Here is an 18,044-nt window from a genome sequence, read left to right on the forward strand (position 1 = left end):
ATCCAAGTATAGGTTTCGTATTAGCACAATTAAATGTTCTGGGATTCCCATTCTTCTCAGAGTCAGCCACAGTTTGTTATGATCCACACAGTCAATAGCGAAGAGGCATATTGCCGGTACAGAGGAAAAGCCATCGGGAGGAGGTGCTGGGGGGACACAGAGAGCGCGCCCCTGGGCAGACAGGAAGCCTGGAAGCTGCGCACCGGCGGAATCCAATGATACACAAAAAAAAAATTCACCATGAGAAAGTGGTATTCATAATAGGTATGCAACTATGGTTCAACATAAGAAAAACAATCAGTATAATTCATTGCATTAACAAAACAAAGAACAAGAACCACATGATTCTATCAATTGATGCAGACAAGGCCTTTGACAAAATCCGACATGCTTTCCTGATTAAAACACTCAACAAAATAGGATTAAAGGGGGATTTCTTCAACATAGTAAAAAAACCCCATATATATGCAAACCCAAGAACCAACATTGTTCTCAATGGAGAGAGATTAAAGACATTCCCCATGAGAACAGGAACTAGGCAAGGATGCCCACTATCACCTCTCAATATTTCTTGGAAGTCTCAGCGATAGCAATAAGGGAAGAGAAGGAAATAAGAGGTATTCAAATTTGCAAAGAGGAGGTAAAATTATGCAGATGATATGATAGTTAGAAAACTTAAAAGACTCAGCAAGAAAACTACTGGGCATAGTTGACCAATTGAGCAAAGGGGCAGGATACAAGATCAACATACAAAAATCAATTGGATGTCTCTACAGTGACAAAGAGAACACAGAACAGGAGCTGAGAAAAACAATACCCTCACAATAGTTAATCACATGATTAAATATTTAGGAGTAAACCTAACCAGAAGCACAAAGGATCTGTTCAAAGATAATTACAAAACATTATTACAAGAAACAAAAAGAGAACTGGAGAGGTAGGAGAATATCCCTTGCTTATGGATAGGAAGACTCAATATTGTGAAAATGACAATACTACCAAAGGCAATTTACACTTCCAATGTAATTCCAATACAAACATCAATTCCATTCTTTAACGAGATGGAAAAGGCAATCTCCAATTTCATTAGGAATGGAAAGTGGCCCCGAATAAGCAAAGCACTCCTTAAATAGAGAAACAGTGTAGGGGGCATCTTACTCCTTGATTTCAAATCCTACTACACTGCCATGGTGGTTAAGACAGCACGGTACTGGTAAAATGACAGACACATAGATCAGTGGAATATAATCGAGAACCTGGAAATCAGCCCATCTACCTATCATCAACTGATTTATGACTAGGAGATGAAATCAGTTAAGTGGGGAAACAACAGCCTTTTAAACAAATGGTGCTGGCAAAATTGGAAAACTATCTGCAGAAAACTCAAGCAAGATCCACACCTCACTCCATATAAAAAACCCAACTCAAGGTGCATCATGGACCTAGGACTAAAACCAAGGACTATAAACTTCATTAAAGAGTAGTTTGGAAGAACTGTAGAAGTCCTAACCCACAACAGAAACAGTCTTCCAAGTATCCTGAAAAATCTACAACCAGGAGAAGATAAAATAGATGAATGGGACCTCCTAAGAATCAAATCCCTATGTACATTCAAAAACTCCAACAAGGTAAAAAGGGAAGCCACAGACTGGGAAAAAGTATTTGGTATTGACATACTGATAAGAAACTAATATCTAGAATTAATAAAATACTCGAGCACCACAAGATAAATGTAAACAATCCAATTGAAAAATGGGCACAGGATATGAACAGGCACTTCACCAAAGAAGACATTCAGATGGCAAACAAATACATGAAGAAATGTTCAAAATCTCTAGCTCTAAGAGAGATGCAAATCAAAACAACTATGAGAGATCATCTCATCCCAGTAAGAATAGCAAAACACAACAGCAAACAACAAATGCTGGTGAGGTTGTGGAGAAACTGGAACCCACTGTTGGTGGGAGGGTAAAACGGTGCAACCACTGTGGAAGGCAGTATGGCGCTTTCTCAGAAAGTTGTAAATATAAATACCATTTGACCCAGCAATTCCACTACTAGGAATATACCCTAAAGAGACCATAACTGCCATCCAAGCAAATATATGCACACCCATGTTTATCACAGCTTTGTTCACAATAGTAAGAAGTTGGAAACAAAAGTGCCCATCAACAAATGAATGGATAGAGAAGCTGTGGTATATTCACACAATGGAATACTGTGCTGCATTGAAAAACAAGGAACTCATGAAATACTATTCAAAATGGGTGAACCTAGAGGACATTATGCTGAGTGAAATAGCTCAGTCACAAAAAGACAAATATTACATAGTACCACTGTTATAAAATGGGACTGACATTGGGGCTGGGGAGAGACTGAGAAAGATGGGATAAATTATGTTTATTGCATTGAAACAGATGAGGGAGAAAGCAATTTAAAAGGGACATCTGATTAGGTAGTATTGTCATGACAGGAGTTCAGAACGAAGGTTGCATAATGGAGCAGACTTGGGGGGAAGGATTGTATAATAATGAAAGGATTTTTCTTTTACTTTTTAAAGAGAAGAGAGGGCTGGGGTGGGGGGGGGAAGAGAAAAGTGCAACAATGGATAATGGAAATAAAAAAAAAACCCAACAAACCAAAGGAGGAAAAAAAATACCCCATAATCTGTTAGAGATAAGGAGAAAAAAATTACTTTGAGTGAAAGTTAAGAAATCATATGCGGTTTTCCTTCCAGATTATTTTCTTTTCTTGAAAGTATTTTTTTTCCCCTATGCATAATAAATTCTTAAACATAAAAAAATATTGTAGGAGTCTAGGCTCTTAAATTTCTTGGATGATTATTAAACATGAGAGGGAAAGGGAAGTGAAGATCAGTAACTAGATAATAGACAGGTATTAAAATAGTTAAAGGGAAAGGCAGTATGTAATAAAGGGATAATCACAGTATGAAAGAAAGGGAAAACACAGAAAGGCTTACAATAAATACAACCAACAAAGATAAAAGGATTCTATATCCAGTCCTGGAATATCAGCAACAATACACATTAATCTACAAGTGGACAAGCATGTGAACAGGTAAGGACTGCAACTATGAACAACCTAGGTACGGTGAGGACATGACCGCAGATCTATTAGTGTGCCAAATACTTCCTAATGGGATCATGGCAGCCTACAGTGTGTCCTATCCCCCCACACTTCTGAAGCCTCCCAAGAGCAGGCTAGATGCAGACAAGGAAGCCAACTAAGGTAGGCCTCTGTGTGGATATCATTTGCAGAAACTGGAGAGCCTGGGAGCTCCCCCCAGAAAAGAGCGTGATTCCCTGGAGCTTCTGTCCTGAGTTTGGACTCCAGCCTCCTAAACGCTGTGGACAGAAAATTCTTTTCTTTGAAGTTGCTCACTTGCATTGTTTGTGGGCGGGCACCAGGCTCAGCCTGCCATAGGGGAACACACTATTGCAGAGCGTCTGACTTAAATTCTTGTTTACAGACAAGGAAATCAGGTGCAGAGTTCCACTGTGGGCCTGGAGCAGCAGCTTGGCCTTTTTCTTGACCCTCTACAGCTGAGGTGCTTTCTGTGACGAGTGTGTGGACAGGGTGAGTGGGACAGAGCCTTAGGAATGTCTCCCTGATCCGCTTTAGGAATGAGATGCAGGCTTTGTGGAAGTGGGCAGGCTCCCCAGGGAAAGGAGGCCACACAGCTGGCATTACTGGTCCTCTCTTTCCGTAAGGTGGGGACATATCCCTGGCAGTGTGGCCAGTCTGGCTCAGTTTTTGGAGCCCTGGACAAGCATCCCATGTGGAGAGCAGTCCCAAGCTTGCTTTCCTCCACTAGTGTTTTATCATATTCTTTGATTTCATAACAACCGGGTGGTCCCAAGAAGTGGAAAGAATTATCTCCTAGTAAGAACTTCCCCCCAAGGATGGAGCTGTACCCAAGGAAAGATGTTTGTCTTGGTTTTTGGTGGGACCAGAATTTGGTGGACAACCCTGGACTTACTCCTCTGGGCAGCAAGGACATCTGGAGTGGAGACAGGCTTGCTAATCTTTGTAGGACCTTGGCTGGGAACAGGAGGCGGGGGTCAGATAGTGACATGCATGCTGTGAGACCAGGACACAGAGCTTGCTGAGGGACTGTGGGCTGGAATTCAGCCCATCCGGCTCCTCAGCCAAGTGTCCTTGAATAGGGCAGCAGCTGGCTGCCCTGGGAGAGGACAGCCATGTGAAGGAGCTGACATTGGAGCAGGCAAGGCACAGTCTCCCTCCTGAGCTTCTGGAGAGAACAGGGCCATGCTGATGCCCTGAATCCAAACCTTTGGCCTCCACATGTGAGACAATAAATCCTGGCTCTTATGATACCCATTTGTGGTATTTTGGAAATTAATATAGGTAGGTAGTGAGAGAAACAGAAAGATGCCTTCAGAGGGTGGAAGGTGGGAGGAGGTCAGATGGCCCACAAAGTCTGTCGCCAGGACTCCCTCCCATCTCCCAGACAGCCTACCCCAGGCCTCACCTTGGAGTAGGTGGCTCCATTGATGACTTCTCCCTTCCTCAACCAGATGATGGAGGCTGCGGGCTTGGCATTGTCAGCATGGCAGGTGAGGTTGAGGGGATCTCCTGCCCGCAGGCTGATCACGGGCCCCCCTAGGATCACGGGGTCATCAGGTGGCACTGTGGGGAGATGGGCAGAAGTCAGGCTGAAGGTGCCCCTTGGTAAATTGTATGGTGATAATGGGAAACAATAATTATTGGACTTTAAGAAAAGGTATTGAACAGTAATGACAGGAGCAGCAGTATTCTCCAGCATACCCAGGCTTATTTGTGGAGGATTCTCATCTTAGTCCCACTTCGGTTCAAGTAAGGGTGTGTGTGTGTGTGTGTGTGTGTGTGTGTGCAGTCTCATTAGTCTTCATGTTACAGTGGGGACCAGACACTGAGTTAGACCTGCTATCTAAGGTTGAAAAAACCCCAAAGGGTTACTACACCTGTTGTCTTATTTAGTCATCACAGCAGCTTTATGAGGTGAACATCAACATTATATCCTAGTTACACATGTCTGGACACTGAGGCACTGAAGGATGAAGTAACTTGCCCAGGGTCACTCAGAAACAGACTGAAGGTGCCAGGCTCTGTGCCCTACTTTCTATACTGAGGCAGTTTTCAGAGGGGCTGTGCAATCTTTGTCGTGTGACATCTTTGGGGTTGAGTAGCCTTTGGGATATGTATTCTTTATGGTGTGTAGTATTCAGGGTATGAAGTTTGGGGTGTGTCATCTTTGGAGTGTGAAGTTTGCAGTGTGCAGTCTTTGGGGCATGTAGTCTTTGGGATGTGCAGGTTTTGGGGTATGTAGTCCTTAGGGTATGAAGTTTGGGGTGTGTAGTCTTTGGGGTGTGTAATCTTTAGGGTGGGTTTCCCTGAGCACTTGATTCTTCAAGAACATCTCACCCTACTGTACCAGACTCAGGGCCACTCTCTTGTGGTCTGGCTGTCCCTCTGGGGTGGTCATATCCTCTAGGCTCCATCCTTTGATTGCAGCTCCCAATCCTTGCCTGTGCCGCACCTCAAACATTTCCATAGCAACCATTCTCCTTGCCCACTCTAGCTTCCTAGAAAACAGGCCAAGAATCTATAGGTCCAGATAGTGCCAATCCCCATTTTTCTATTTCCTCTGCAAAAATCACCCCATTTGGACTTCCAGCATGCAATTACTGTCTCTACCCCCACCCCGGCCCCAGGATCGTGGCCCTGGGGTAAGTTGGCCTCTTTGGGAAGGCTTCCAGCCCTGCTCAGCTCTCTTGGAGGCTCATGAGCCCCTATCCCCAGGAAGCTGGGCTCTGTGTGGAAGGTGACTGGGCTGAACCACTAGGCCTGGAGGAAGTGGCTGTTGTGGGCTGAACAATGACAGTCTCCTCCAGGCCCACCCACCTAACTACTCACTCTTGAGTCCTTACCTCTGCCTTTTAACCAATGTGGGGTAGACATACTGGCTGGCTCAGACATTTTGTAAATGGACAGGCAAGACTAGTTGCAAATGGAGAATTTCATCTCTATGCAATTGGCCAGGTTCTGTCAGTAGGAAGAGCTGAGTTTGGGCAGAGGAATCTGCCTTGACCCTTCAGAAAAGTCTAGGCCTCCTTCCCCTTCCTTCTGTGGTGGCAGTGGCGGTGAGACATGACCCTATGTTTGCTGAGGCCCGGGAAAATGGCAAGTACCCCCTGGAGCTTTGTTGTGAGTGGGACCACATTGTGATACCCTGCCCATCTGTCATCCTCAGGGTCACTTGGGAAATGGAGTATCATGCTCCCATAGAGCTTCTATGACCAATTTCCAGAAGAATTCCAGACATTTCTTCCTGGTCTCTCTTAGCTGAAGTTCTGCTGAACCTTGCTCATCAGTGCAGATACATACAAGCTTCCCTGGCAGGTGGGTTGTGATTGTACATTCAGTGCCTGGCTAGGTACTGAGCCTGGTGTCTGCATCATTGTGCACATGTAGAGTTTTAGGGGCAGAATAAACACTTGATCCATTCTCATCTCTGTAGCCTCCACTAAGTGATCCAGGTACTGAGTTGAGTAGCATGGCATTGTGAAATCCATCCTAACTCAGGAGGAGGGAGCAACAAAAGTCATTGTTGCCCTGTAATTTCATATTTGAAGGCATAAAATGAGAAAAGTTGAGAGGACACACCCATCCCAATTACCCCCGTCACTGAATCAATCCACGGGTCTTCCCCTCCTGCGCTGTCCCTCCACTCTGCCCAGCATGATGTCCCTCTCCAAAGACCTGTCTCTCCTTACAACATGTCCAAATTATGTCAGGCGAAGCCCCAGAATCCTTGCCTCCAAGGAGCAGCCTGGTTTAACCCTCTCTAAGATGAATCTATTTGTTTTCTTGGCAGTCCATGGTACATTCAGTACTCTTCTCCAGCACCACAGCTCAAAGTCGTCAACTCTTCTTCTATCCTCCCTAGTCATTGCCCAACTCTCTGATGCATAACAAGTGATTGCAAAAACTATGGCCTGTACAAGGCGCACCTTAGTCTCCAGAGAGACACCGTTGCTCTTGAGTACTTTAGAGAGGTCCCTAACAGCAGACTTTCCCATCACAATATGTTTTTTGATTTCCTGGCTACTGGTGCCAAGAGTGTTGACCATGGAGCCGAGCAAACTGAAGCTGTGAACAATCTCAATCTCTTCGCCATCCATCCTGATGCTACCAATTGGTCCAGTGGTGAGAATCTTTGTCTTCTGGACATTGAGCCTCAGTCCATATTGAAGGCTGCAGTCCTTGACCCTCTGCAACAAGTGCATGAGGTCCTCCTCAGTTTCAGCGAGCAGGGTTGTGTCATCTGCATAACGCAGATTGTTGATAGATCGCCCACCAATCCTAACACCATGCTTCTCCTCATGGAGCCCAGCCTCTCAGATAATCTGCTCTGCATACAGGTTGAAAAGGTATGGAGATAGGACACATCCCTGGCATACACCCTTCCCAATTTTGAACCATGCAGTGTTGCCCTGCTCTGTTCTGACGACTGCCTCTTGGTCCAAGTATAGGTTTCGCATTAGCACGATTAAATGTTCTGGGATTCCCATTCTTCTCAGAGTCAGCCACAGTTTGTTATGATCCACGCAGTCAAATGCCTTTGCATAATCAATGAAACACAGATAGACATTCTTCTGGTATTCTCTGCTTTCAGCTAAGATCCATCTAACATCAGCAACAATATCCCTAGTACCACGACCCCTTCTAAACCCAGCCTGGACTTCTGACAGTTCTCTGCTGATGTACTGTTCCAGTCGTTTTTGGATAATCTTCAGTAGAATCTTGCTTGCATGTGAAATAAATGATATTGTTCTGTAGTTTCCACACTCAGTTGGGTCGCCCTTCTTTGGGATGGGAATAAATATAGACCTCCAACAAACACCTTATAATACTTTTGTATTATAATTGCCTCCTTAAATACCCTTTAACAATTTAAAATTGATACTTTGTACTTCCTTAAGTTTACTCATGCCTTTGAATTGTGGTGTTGGAGAAGAGTATTGAATGGACAGCCAAAAGAAAGAACAAGTCTGTTTTGGAGGGAGAGCAACCAGGGTGTTCCTTCGAGGCAAGGATGATGAGACTTTGTCACACACTTTGGGCAAGTTGTTGCGGGGGGCCATCCTTGGAAAAAGATATCATTGTGAGAAAGGAAGGTCAGAGAAAGACCCTCAATAAGAAGGACTGACAAGAAGGATTGGTGTTTCAAATAATGAGCTTGAATATATGAGAGGCGGTGAGGATGGCACAGGATAGGGCAGGGCTCGGATCTGTTGTTCATAGAGTTGCTGTATGTATGTAGTCAGCTTGACGGCACCTGACAACCCAGTTGAGCAATGAGGCTTTGAGGCCTCATTGGTGGGGCATTGTGTTGCCATCCCCAAGGTGGGTGATCAGCATCTTCTAACTGTTCCATGGGAGAAAGAGGGAAGGCCTCTCCTATGTGATTTACAGCCTCTGAAAACTTGCTGAGGAGCGCTATGAGTCAGTTCAGATTTGATAGCACTGAGTTTGAGGCAAAGAGGACTCTACAACTCATGGATTAAAAAAACAGCCCTGTACTGATGTAAGAGAAACATTTTTATACTATCTTGAAAGAAAAAGAGACTTATCTAGTAGAATTATTAAACTGATGTCCTTTCCCATTTGTTGTTGTAATCTATGTCTGGAAGTTACTCCCCTTAAATCACAAGGTATGAATGGCATCAACTGTCTCCAAAATATTGATAAGACCAGCCCAGATAGTGAAGAAAATGACCAGGGTCCTGACCACTGACCAGGCCACCTAGACAAAAGGAGATACTTTAGAAGTCTTTCACTCCTTTCTATGAAGATGAAGCTGAAAGTGAAGAAGGAAACCCCTGCCCCTCCCAAAACTTAAGCCAAAGCAAATGCATTAAAGGCCAAGAAGGCAGTCCTGAAGGGCATCCACAGCAAAAAAAAAAAAAAAAAAAAAAAGAAGATCCACACGTCACCCACCTTCCGGTGGCCTAAGATGCTGAGACTCCCAAGGCAGCCCAAATACCCCCAGAAGAGCGCCCCCAGGAGAAACAAGCTTGACCACTATGCCATCATCAAATTTCCCCTGACCACTGAGTCAGCCATGAAGATAGAAGATAACAACACACTTGTGTTCATTGTGGATGTCAAGGCCAACAAGGCACCAAATTAAACAGCTGTAAAGAAGCTCTATGACACTGATGTGACTAAGGTCAACACTTTGATTAGGCCTGATGGAGAGAAGAAGGCCTGTGTTCAACTTGCTCCTGACTATGATGCTTTGGATGTTGCCAACAAAATTGGAATCATCTAAACTGAGTCCAGCTGGCTAATTCTAAATATAAATTTTTCTCACAAAAAAAAGAAGTCTCTCACCCACCACTATCTTGTCCCTCCTTGCATAAACCCCTAGAGTCTCCAAGACATGGAGATGCTATCTCCTGTATGCTAGTACATAATAACACTTCTGTTATTTCCACTTCAACACCTGTCTTCAAGATTGGCTTTTTTTTTCTCAGTAGGTTGCAGAACTCTGGTTTCTTGGCAAGGATTCCTGCAACCAATTAAATTTTAATCTTGAAGGTGAACCCCAGGCATCAAGGGTTCTTAAACCTCTCAGCTGGTTCCAGCAAGAAACAACCATCCCTGCTTTTTGCTTAGTGCAAATGGCTTGCACCAGAATCCAGTCCGTAGACTGAAGGCGCTCAGACAGCAATGCAGAGGAAGAAAGGCCTGGCCCCCCGCTTCCACAATGATGATGACCAAGCAAACCCTGGGGAGCACTCTCTGTGACTCTAGGCTATTGTGAGCCGGACTTGACTTGATGGCCACAGGGTTTTGGAGTTTCTAGGCCTGTAATATATTCTGATCATGATAGGAAGCGCAAGGAGGCCTTTGCCCACAACACACACAGTGTTGAAGGAAACCTTTCCTTTTGCTTCTCTAGTGTGGTGTTTTTGGATTGTCGGTCTTGAGGTGTGCAGCTAGGGAGAGGAGGAGAGTTTGTGCTGCATGAGTACCCAGGCTCAGGCACTCACACACACACACACACACACACACTCACACAGACACAAAACATACACACATTCACCCTCAGAATGGGCTCTGATTACATCTTTGCAAATAAGTGCTTATCATGTCAGTTATTCATGTAGCCATGCATTATTGATTGGCCTTTGCCTCATTACACACCAGATGGCGATGGGAGGGGTGCATAGGGCTGGGGTGGTTGGTGGTGAAGTGGGGATGTTGGGCACCAGCTGTCTGAACAGAAATGAGCAGCCACTCTCTGCAGCTGTGAACTCTAGTGGAAGGAGGGAACTCACTACCTCTGTATTCAGACCTGGGCCAGAGCTGGGATGGCTGGGAGGGGAGAAAGTAGTAAGTAATCTGAGCCTGGAGATACATTATTCATACACCCCCTCCCAAGGTCTGTTATTATCCTGAACCACTATAGAGTTTGGGCTCCTAATTTTTAATCACAGGGAAAGTGGAAGTGTTAGCCTTTTGTGATTAATCCAGAAATAAAAATAGTTGACTGTTTTAGTGTTGTATTGATGTCAGGGGGAGAATGTGTTAACTGTTGGGTAATGGTGAATTCCAGTCAACACCGGTCTCTAGCTGGTGGCGAACCTGGAGGCTACCACCTGGCCCCTGCACGGGGAGAGGTCAAGACTCAGCTCCTGATACTTATGAAAGGAGCAAGGAGGGGAGCTCTGGTGGCCTAGTGGCAAGGAGCTGCAACTACAATCCCAGAGGCGCACGGTTCGAATCCACCAGATGCTCTGCCGGGGAAGGAGGGACAATTTCCTCCTGTACCAGTCAGATCTGATTTGATGGTACACACACACACGCGCACACACACACACACACACACACACACACACACACACACACACAAGAAAGGAGCAAGGAAGCCTCTCCAGTGGTGGGGAGGACCACTCTATAGTTCCCCTTTTGGCATTCAAGATTTGAGGAGGCAGTTGTGGTTCTCCTTCCCTGAGAATGACTGTCAGATGTGGTGTGGGCACCCAGCCCTCTCCTCCAGTGTTGAGGGGGGGGCTGTGACATGCTTTGAGTGCTGCTGCCAAGGGCAGGGTGTCTTGTGTGGAGATGTGGCACAGACAGGAGAGCTGGGACAGAAAGGGCATGTGGATTGCCTGAACTTGCCTGGTGAAGGAGATGGGGATGGGATTGGGCAGGGAATCTTGATGTCAACCAGAGCATAGAGTTTCATCTATTTAATGTTCTATGTATAATTAATTGAATGTGAACCAAAGATTCTGCTGCTAAAAGTTGCAGCCAGCCTCTTCCCAGTCCCATAGCAATCTCTAAAGACTCTTTGTTCCCCTTTTCTGAACTAGAACAAGGCCTGTTGGTAGTCATTTGACTATCCTACAGAGCATCATCTGGATAGAGTGGCATGTGGGCTTAAGGGCCTGGGATCAGAGGGGGCTTCTTCCATCCATCCTGCGCTGTGCTCAGAGGTGGTGCTAAGCTTGCTAGATCTGCTAGCCTTGGTTTGCCAGCTTGGCCAATCACCTCAACATTCCAAGCACTTTTCCTTTATGCTTCCATAGCATCCTGGGCATCTATTCATTGAAAACTACCTTTCTTTCCTCTTGATTACAATCACATTATTGCTTGGTGCCCATACCTGGCAGAACTCTGGCACACATGGCGCAGGAGGAGGCTCATACAGGTCTGCTGAGCTGAACTTGGCTCATGTCCACCTCTTCACAAGTATGTGACTGCAGACAGGTCATAGAATCTGACACTTTCAGCTCTTATCTGGGAAGTGGGGTAATGATCATACCTATAGGGTTATTAGGAGGATTATCTTTATTATCTGAAGAATTTAGAACCACTTGGTAAAGGACAATAAATGTTGGTTATTATGGCTAATTTTTAAGAAGGCTAATAATGAAATTTATTACTTGAAAGCCATTCTAATTTTATTCTCAGTGCTAGGATATATCCATAGGTTAGGACAGAATCTTGGATTGGATCATGTCCTCTCAAAATACATCTCAAGAGACACAAAGTGGAAAGAGTGCAATGAATGATTTGTTAGGCCAAGTGGTCAGGAGATTAAGGGGAGACGGTAGCTAATCCCATCACAGTCCTTGAGAGTTTTAGGGGCTCTCCCGCAGTGTGGTCAGTAAATTTTTTTATCTTACTTGAGTTGTTGAATTTTGTTGAAAGATTAAAAGAGAGGAAAACAAGCTGAGGTGGGTGGTGATCCTTATTTCCATAGGAAATAACTATGCACAGTGGCCTCTGGCCCCTGGGTGACATGACAAGTTCCTTGACAATGGGCCAGGCTCCAGGGCATACCTCCTACAGATGTGGACACAGGGCTTTCCTCCACCACCACCAGACAAGGCCATGCCCTAGAGCTGGCATCCTGAATTTGGACTTTGAAGCCTCTTAAAGTGTAAGAGAATTGTTTGTTAAAGCCATCCACTTGTGGTATCTCTGTTACAGCAAGTCTAGAAAATGAACTCTCTCTTTCTCATTGCTGGTGAGTTAGAATCCACTAGGTGGGTTGTCAGAGGCTGTAAATCACCCAGGAGGAGAGTGACCATCTTTCTCATGTGGAGCAGCTGGTGGATTTGAACCACCTTTCCTTGGGTTGGCAGCGTAACTCTTTACCCACTAGGTCACTAGAATTCCTGACAATTAAGAGAAAGAGGACTAATTATTTGCCTAAGATCACACAGATGCTAAGTAGTAGTGGGGTTGGGATTCAAACCCAGGTATTCTTGCCTTAGGAGCCAAGGTGGTGCACTGGTTAGGGCTTGCTGCTAAGCAAAGGTCAGTGGATTAAACTAATCCAACACCTGCATGGGAGTGAATTTAGTGCTCCACTCTGAGGGCGTTCACCTCTGCCTCACAGGGCCCTCTGATGGAAGCTGACTCATAGAAACACAACAATGTTTACTTTGGAGTTGTTTTTTGATGCAACAGTTAATGCCTCCCAGAGGCTAGAGGCCAGAGTCCACCGAGAGGAAAGGCCTGATGACCTGATTCCCAAAAGTCAGCCCTGAAAACCCTGTGGAGCCAGTTCTACTCCCATAAGGTGGGGTCTCCAAGAGGCAGGGTCAATTTGAGGACAACTGGTTTAAATTTGATTTGACATAAAAGCACTTTTTTTGTTTGTTTATTTCTTTTTAGTGTTCTGACAGCAGCTCGGCTTGCTTAGTTTAATGGGTAACAAAAATCAGCCATTCCAGAACCAAGTCTCCAATATTTTCTGTATTTACAGTGTGGGAATTAGGATGCGTCACTAAAATCCTAGTTTAGTATCAAGTAGGCTTCCTCTTAACCAAATCCAACATACCCACACCTCAGAATCATCTCCAAACTAAAGAGTTTGTTGTTGTTGTTTTTGTTGATTGCCTTAGAGTTGAGCATAACTCATAGTGACCCTAAAGACATATATCAAAGTTCATAAAGTTTCTGGAGGCAGGTTGTTTAGGAAGTGGATGCCACTCCTGCTTCCAAACTTGTAATACAATGTTACTGGTTGAGTCATCTGCGATGCATAATGACCCTATGTACAGCAGCTCTGAGCCCTTTCCTGTCCTGAGCCAGTCTAATTCTGACACACCAAACCACCATTGCCTCAGTTACTGTATCAATCCATCTCATCTGGGGTCTCCCTTTCCTGTGCTGTCTGTCCACCCTCCCAAGCATGACGTCCTTCTCCAAGGACCGATCTCTCCTGGCCATGTGCCCAAAATATATGAGGCGGAGCTTCAAAATCCTAGCCTCATAGATGGGAGCTCTGGTGGCCTAGTGGAAAGAAGCTGCACTGCAATCCCAGAGATATGCAGTTCGAATCTACCAGATGCTCTGTTGGAGAAGGAGGGGCAATCTCCTCCTGTACCAGTCCGATCCGATTTGGCGGCACACACACACAAAAATAATAAAAGGGTGTTGCAGACCAAAATCCTAGCCTCCATGGAGAGACTTGGTATCACCCTTTCCAAGAAAGAGCTATTTGTTTTCTTGGCAGTCCATGTTATGTTCAAGACTCTTCTCTAGCATCACAACACAAATGCATCTATTCTTCTTCTGTCATCCTTAGTCATTGTCCAACTTTCTGAACCATAACAAGTAATTAAGAAAACCATGGCCTGGATTATGCATACCTTTGTATCTAGACTGACATCGTTGCTTTTCAACACTCTGGAGAGGTCCATGACAGCAGATTTTTCCCAATGCAATTCGTCTTTTGATTTCCTAACTGCTGGTATTAAGAGTGCTGATTGTGGATCTGAGCAAGCTGTAATTGTTAACAGCCTCAATCTCTTCTCCATATACTATGGTGCTGCCAACTGACCTAGTGGTGAGAATCTTTGTCTTCTTGATGTTGAGCTTCAATCCATATTGAAGACTATGGTCCTTGACCTTTTCTAGCAAATGCATCAGGTCTTCTTCAGTTTCAGCAAGCAAGGCTGTGTCAACTCATACTGTAGGTTGTTAATGAGTCTCCCTCTAATCTTGGTGATGCCACACTCTTCTTCAGAAAGCCCTGCTTCCTGAATGATCTGTTCTGCATATAGATTGAAAAGGAATGGGGACAGGATGCATCCCTAATACACCCATTTCTTGATTTTGAACCATGTAGTGTTTACTTGCTCTGTTATAAGTTTCATATAAGCATGGTCAAATGTTCTGAGATTCCCATTTTCCTCAAGGCTAGCCACAATTTGTTGTGATCCACACACTCAAATGCCTTTGCATAGTCAGTGACACACAGATAGATATTTTTTTTTCTAGTACTCTCTGCTTTCTGCCAAGATTCATCTGACATACATTGGCAATAATGTCCTAGTTTCATGACCTCTTCTAAACCCAGCTTGTATTTCTGGTAGTTCTCTGCCAATGTACTGTTCAAGTCTTTTCTGGATAATCTTCAGCAGGATTTTGCTAGTGTGTGATATTAGTGATATTGTACGATAATTTCCACACTTTGTTGGGTCACCTTTTTTTTGAAATGGGAATAAATATGGATCTCTTCCAATCAGTTGGCCAAGTAGTTGTCTTCCAGATTTCTTGGCACAACTTGGTGAGCACATGCAGGGCAACATCTGTTTGCTGAAATATGTCAATTGGTATACCATCAATTCCTGGGGCTTTCTTTTTGCCAAATCCTTCAGAGCAGCCTGAACTTTCTCCTTCATCTCCATTGCTCCTTGCTCATATGTTGTTTGTTGAAATTTTTCTCTGTCAGCCAATTCTTTTTGATACAGTGACTCTGTATACTCCTTCCATCTTTTTTAATGCTTCTTCAGTCATTCAATATTCTGCCCCTAGCATCCTTAAGCATTACAACTTGTGGCTTGAATTTATTCTTTAGTTCTTTCAGCTTAAGAAATTATGACTGAATTCAGCCCTTTTGATTTTCTGACTCCAGCTCCTTGCACATTTCATTATAATATTTACCCTTGTCTTCCGGAGCAGCTCTTTGAAATTTCTATTCAGCTCCTTCAGTTCTTGATTTCTTCCCTTTGCTTTGGCTTCTTGGTGCTCTATTCAGAATCTTTTCTAACATCCATTTTGGTCTTTTCTTCTTCTTCCTTCTTAGTAAGGACTTTTTGCATTCTTAATGAACGATGTTCTTGATATCTTCACACAGCTTATCTGAACTTCGTTCATTAGTGTTCAAGGCCTCAAACCTATTCCTGAGTTGGTTTTTAAATTCATAGGAGATAGACTCAAGGTCAAATTTTGATCCCTGTGGGTATTATTTAACCTTTAGTTTTAATTTGTATTTGCATATGAGCAGTTGATGGTCTGTTCTACAGTCAGCACCTGGCCTAATAAAACTGATGATATTTAACTTCTCCCAAATGTCTTCCTTCCACAGATGTAATCAGTCTGATTCCTGTGCATCACATCAGGTGAAATCCATGTGTATAGCCTGTGTTTATGTTTCTTATAAAAGGCATTTGCTATGAATAAATCATTGATTGTACAGCATTCTATCATTTTATCCCCAGCCTCATTTCTGTTACCAAGTCCATATTTTCTGACAACTGATCTTTCTTCCTGATTCCCAACATTTGCATTCCAGTCACCCATTATTATTAATGCATGCTGGTTACATGTTCGACTGATTTCTGACTGCAACAGTTGATAGAAATAATTTATTTCCTCTTCTTTGGCTCTGGTTGTAGCGCATAAATTTGAATGATAGTGGTATTTATTAACAGGTCTTCCTTGTATGAGTATGGATATTATCCTGTCACACACAATATTGTATTTCAACATGGATCTAGAAATGGCCTTTTTAGCTATGAAATCGACCCCATTTTCTCCCACCTTTTCATCTTCACCTTAATAGGTAATATGATCTTAGGATTCAAAATGTCCCATGCCAATCCATCTCATTTCACTAATACCCAATATGTCAATATTTATGTGTTCCATTTCTTTCTTTACAATGTCCACTTTTCCTACATTCATGCTTCTCACATTCCATACACCAATTGTTAATTTCTTCTTACAATTGTTTCTCCTACTTTGTGTTTCCAATTTTTTTTAAATTTAAATTTTATTGGGAAAAACATGTTAGAGATACAAGAAGGTGAGGGTTGGGAGCAGAAGGGTGAGGATGGGCAGGAATGAAAATCGCTGGGATGCAGTTGCTGGGCTGCACAATTTGGTTGGTGGGGGGAGCAGGTGAAGGAAATGAAAAGGATCCACTGGGGACCAGATGATACAGGGCAATGGTAAGCATACCCCAATCGTGATTAAACAAACTGTCTTATTTATGTGTGGATTTCTCATTTGGGAATTGGGTGCACACTCTTTGGCTTCTTCATGCTGAACAGGGGCGTTTATGTGTAGGGGGAAAGGGAACACACTTTATCACCTTACTGAGTCTTAGGTTAAATCTGCTTGCCTTCTTGTTCTGTTAGAAGATATTTTCCTGACATTTACTTCCCTCCGGACTGCAAAGTGTTTTCCCAGGTTGGTCCAGTGGGAATGGCTGACTGAATCCTGAAGCTCCATCCTCCTTTGATTCCTTAGCTAGCAATTGCATTTCCTTTTTGTCTCTGGAACTGGGTTTAGGGTCAGGTCTGGAGAAAACTCAGTGTTAAGATTACCTATAGGAAAGGGAGCAAACCTAGAGAGAATAAACTTGCAAGTTACAAATAGAAGGGCTTTGGGGGTATTACTTACAGGTGTACTGGGGGAGAGGGTGGAGGAAATTAGCCTAGATAAAATTCTCTGTACACCCTAGGCAGTTTTTTCTACCCAGGGGTTGGATGGCACAACCTGAGGGCTGAGGAGCTCACCCCGAGGGCTTGGGGCCAAAGATGGCTTGCCCCAAGCTGAGGGCTGAAGACAGCTCACCCTGAGCTGGGCGACACACCCTAGGGGCTGGCTGGCACACTCCCCACCCAAAGCCGTCGCCCCCCCCCCCCGCCAAGTCCGGACCCCTCACTTGTTTGAAGACCATGTGGCCAGGGACAGTGTCCCCAATTCCAGCACCGCTACCTTTACAACCCCCCATAAGTGGTCATATTGTAATCTGAAGTAGATGTCACTGCCCTCCCCCTTTATAAGTGGAAAAGGGAACCTGAGAGTGGTAAACAGACTCCCCACAGGTCTAAACAGTTCTTAGCAGAGGAATTCAACAGATCAAAGGATGTGGTGCATTTAGGATATCTGCTGTCTTAGACATGCTGCCACTGTTAAGTGTCATCAAGTAGACAGCTCACAGTGACTCTCATCAATCCATTGTATTCGTGATCTTCCTCTCTGGCCTGCCCAAGGAAACCCGAACCTGCAGCTATGTCTCCTGCCACCGCCATCTTGGCTCCAAGAATTCTCCCCAGAACAAATCCACTCTGCAGCAGTGTGGTGGCTCTGCTGCACCAGCCTGGGGGTGGTGGTGGTGGAGGTGGTGCCTACTGTCCATCCCAGCTGAGGGTATCCTGGGGGTCCAGCAGTGGGAGCCTCATGGAGCTGTGGTAACAGGT

At 44.4% G+C, this 18,044-nt stretch overlaps 1 protein-coding gene across 1 annotated transcript in view; it reads right to left on the reverse strand.

The window, feature by feature from the left end:
• The window catches only part of KIRREL3 (kin of IRRE like 3 (Drosophila)), a 241,687-nt gene that overhangs the window by 52,646 nt on the left and 170,997 nt on the right, over positions 1 to 18,044 (reverse strand). The window contains exon 4 of the mRNA XM_006901568.1: positions 4,514 to 4,671. Within this exon, the coding sequence (XP_006901630.1) occupies positions 4,514 to 4,671 (158 nt within the window). The remainder of the gene's footprint in view (positions 1 to 4,513; positions 4,672 to 18,044) is intronic.

Source organism: Elephantulus edwardii, unplaced genomic scaffold, assembly GCF_000299155.1.
Source record: "Elephantulus edwardii isolate Elephantulus edwardi_28Jun2011 unplaced genomic scaffold, EleEdw1.0 scaffold00333, whole genome shotgun sequence".
Lineage (NCBI taxonomy): Eukaryota > Metazoa > Chordata > Mammalia > Macroscelidea > Macroscelididae > Elephantulus > Elephantulus edwardii.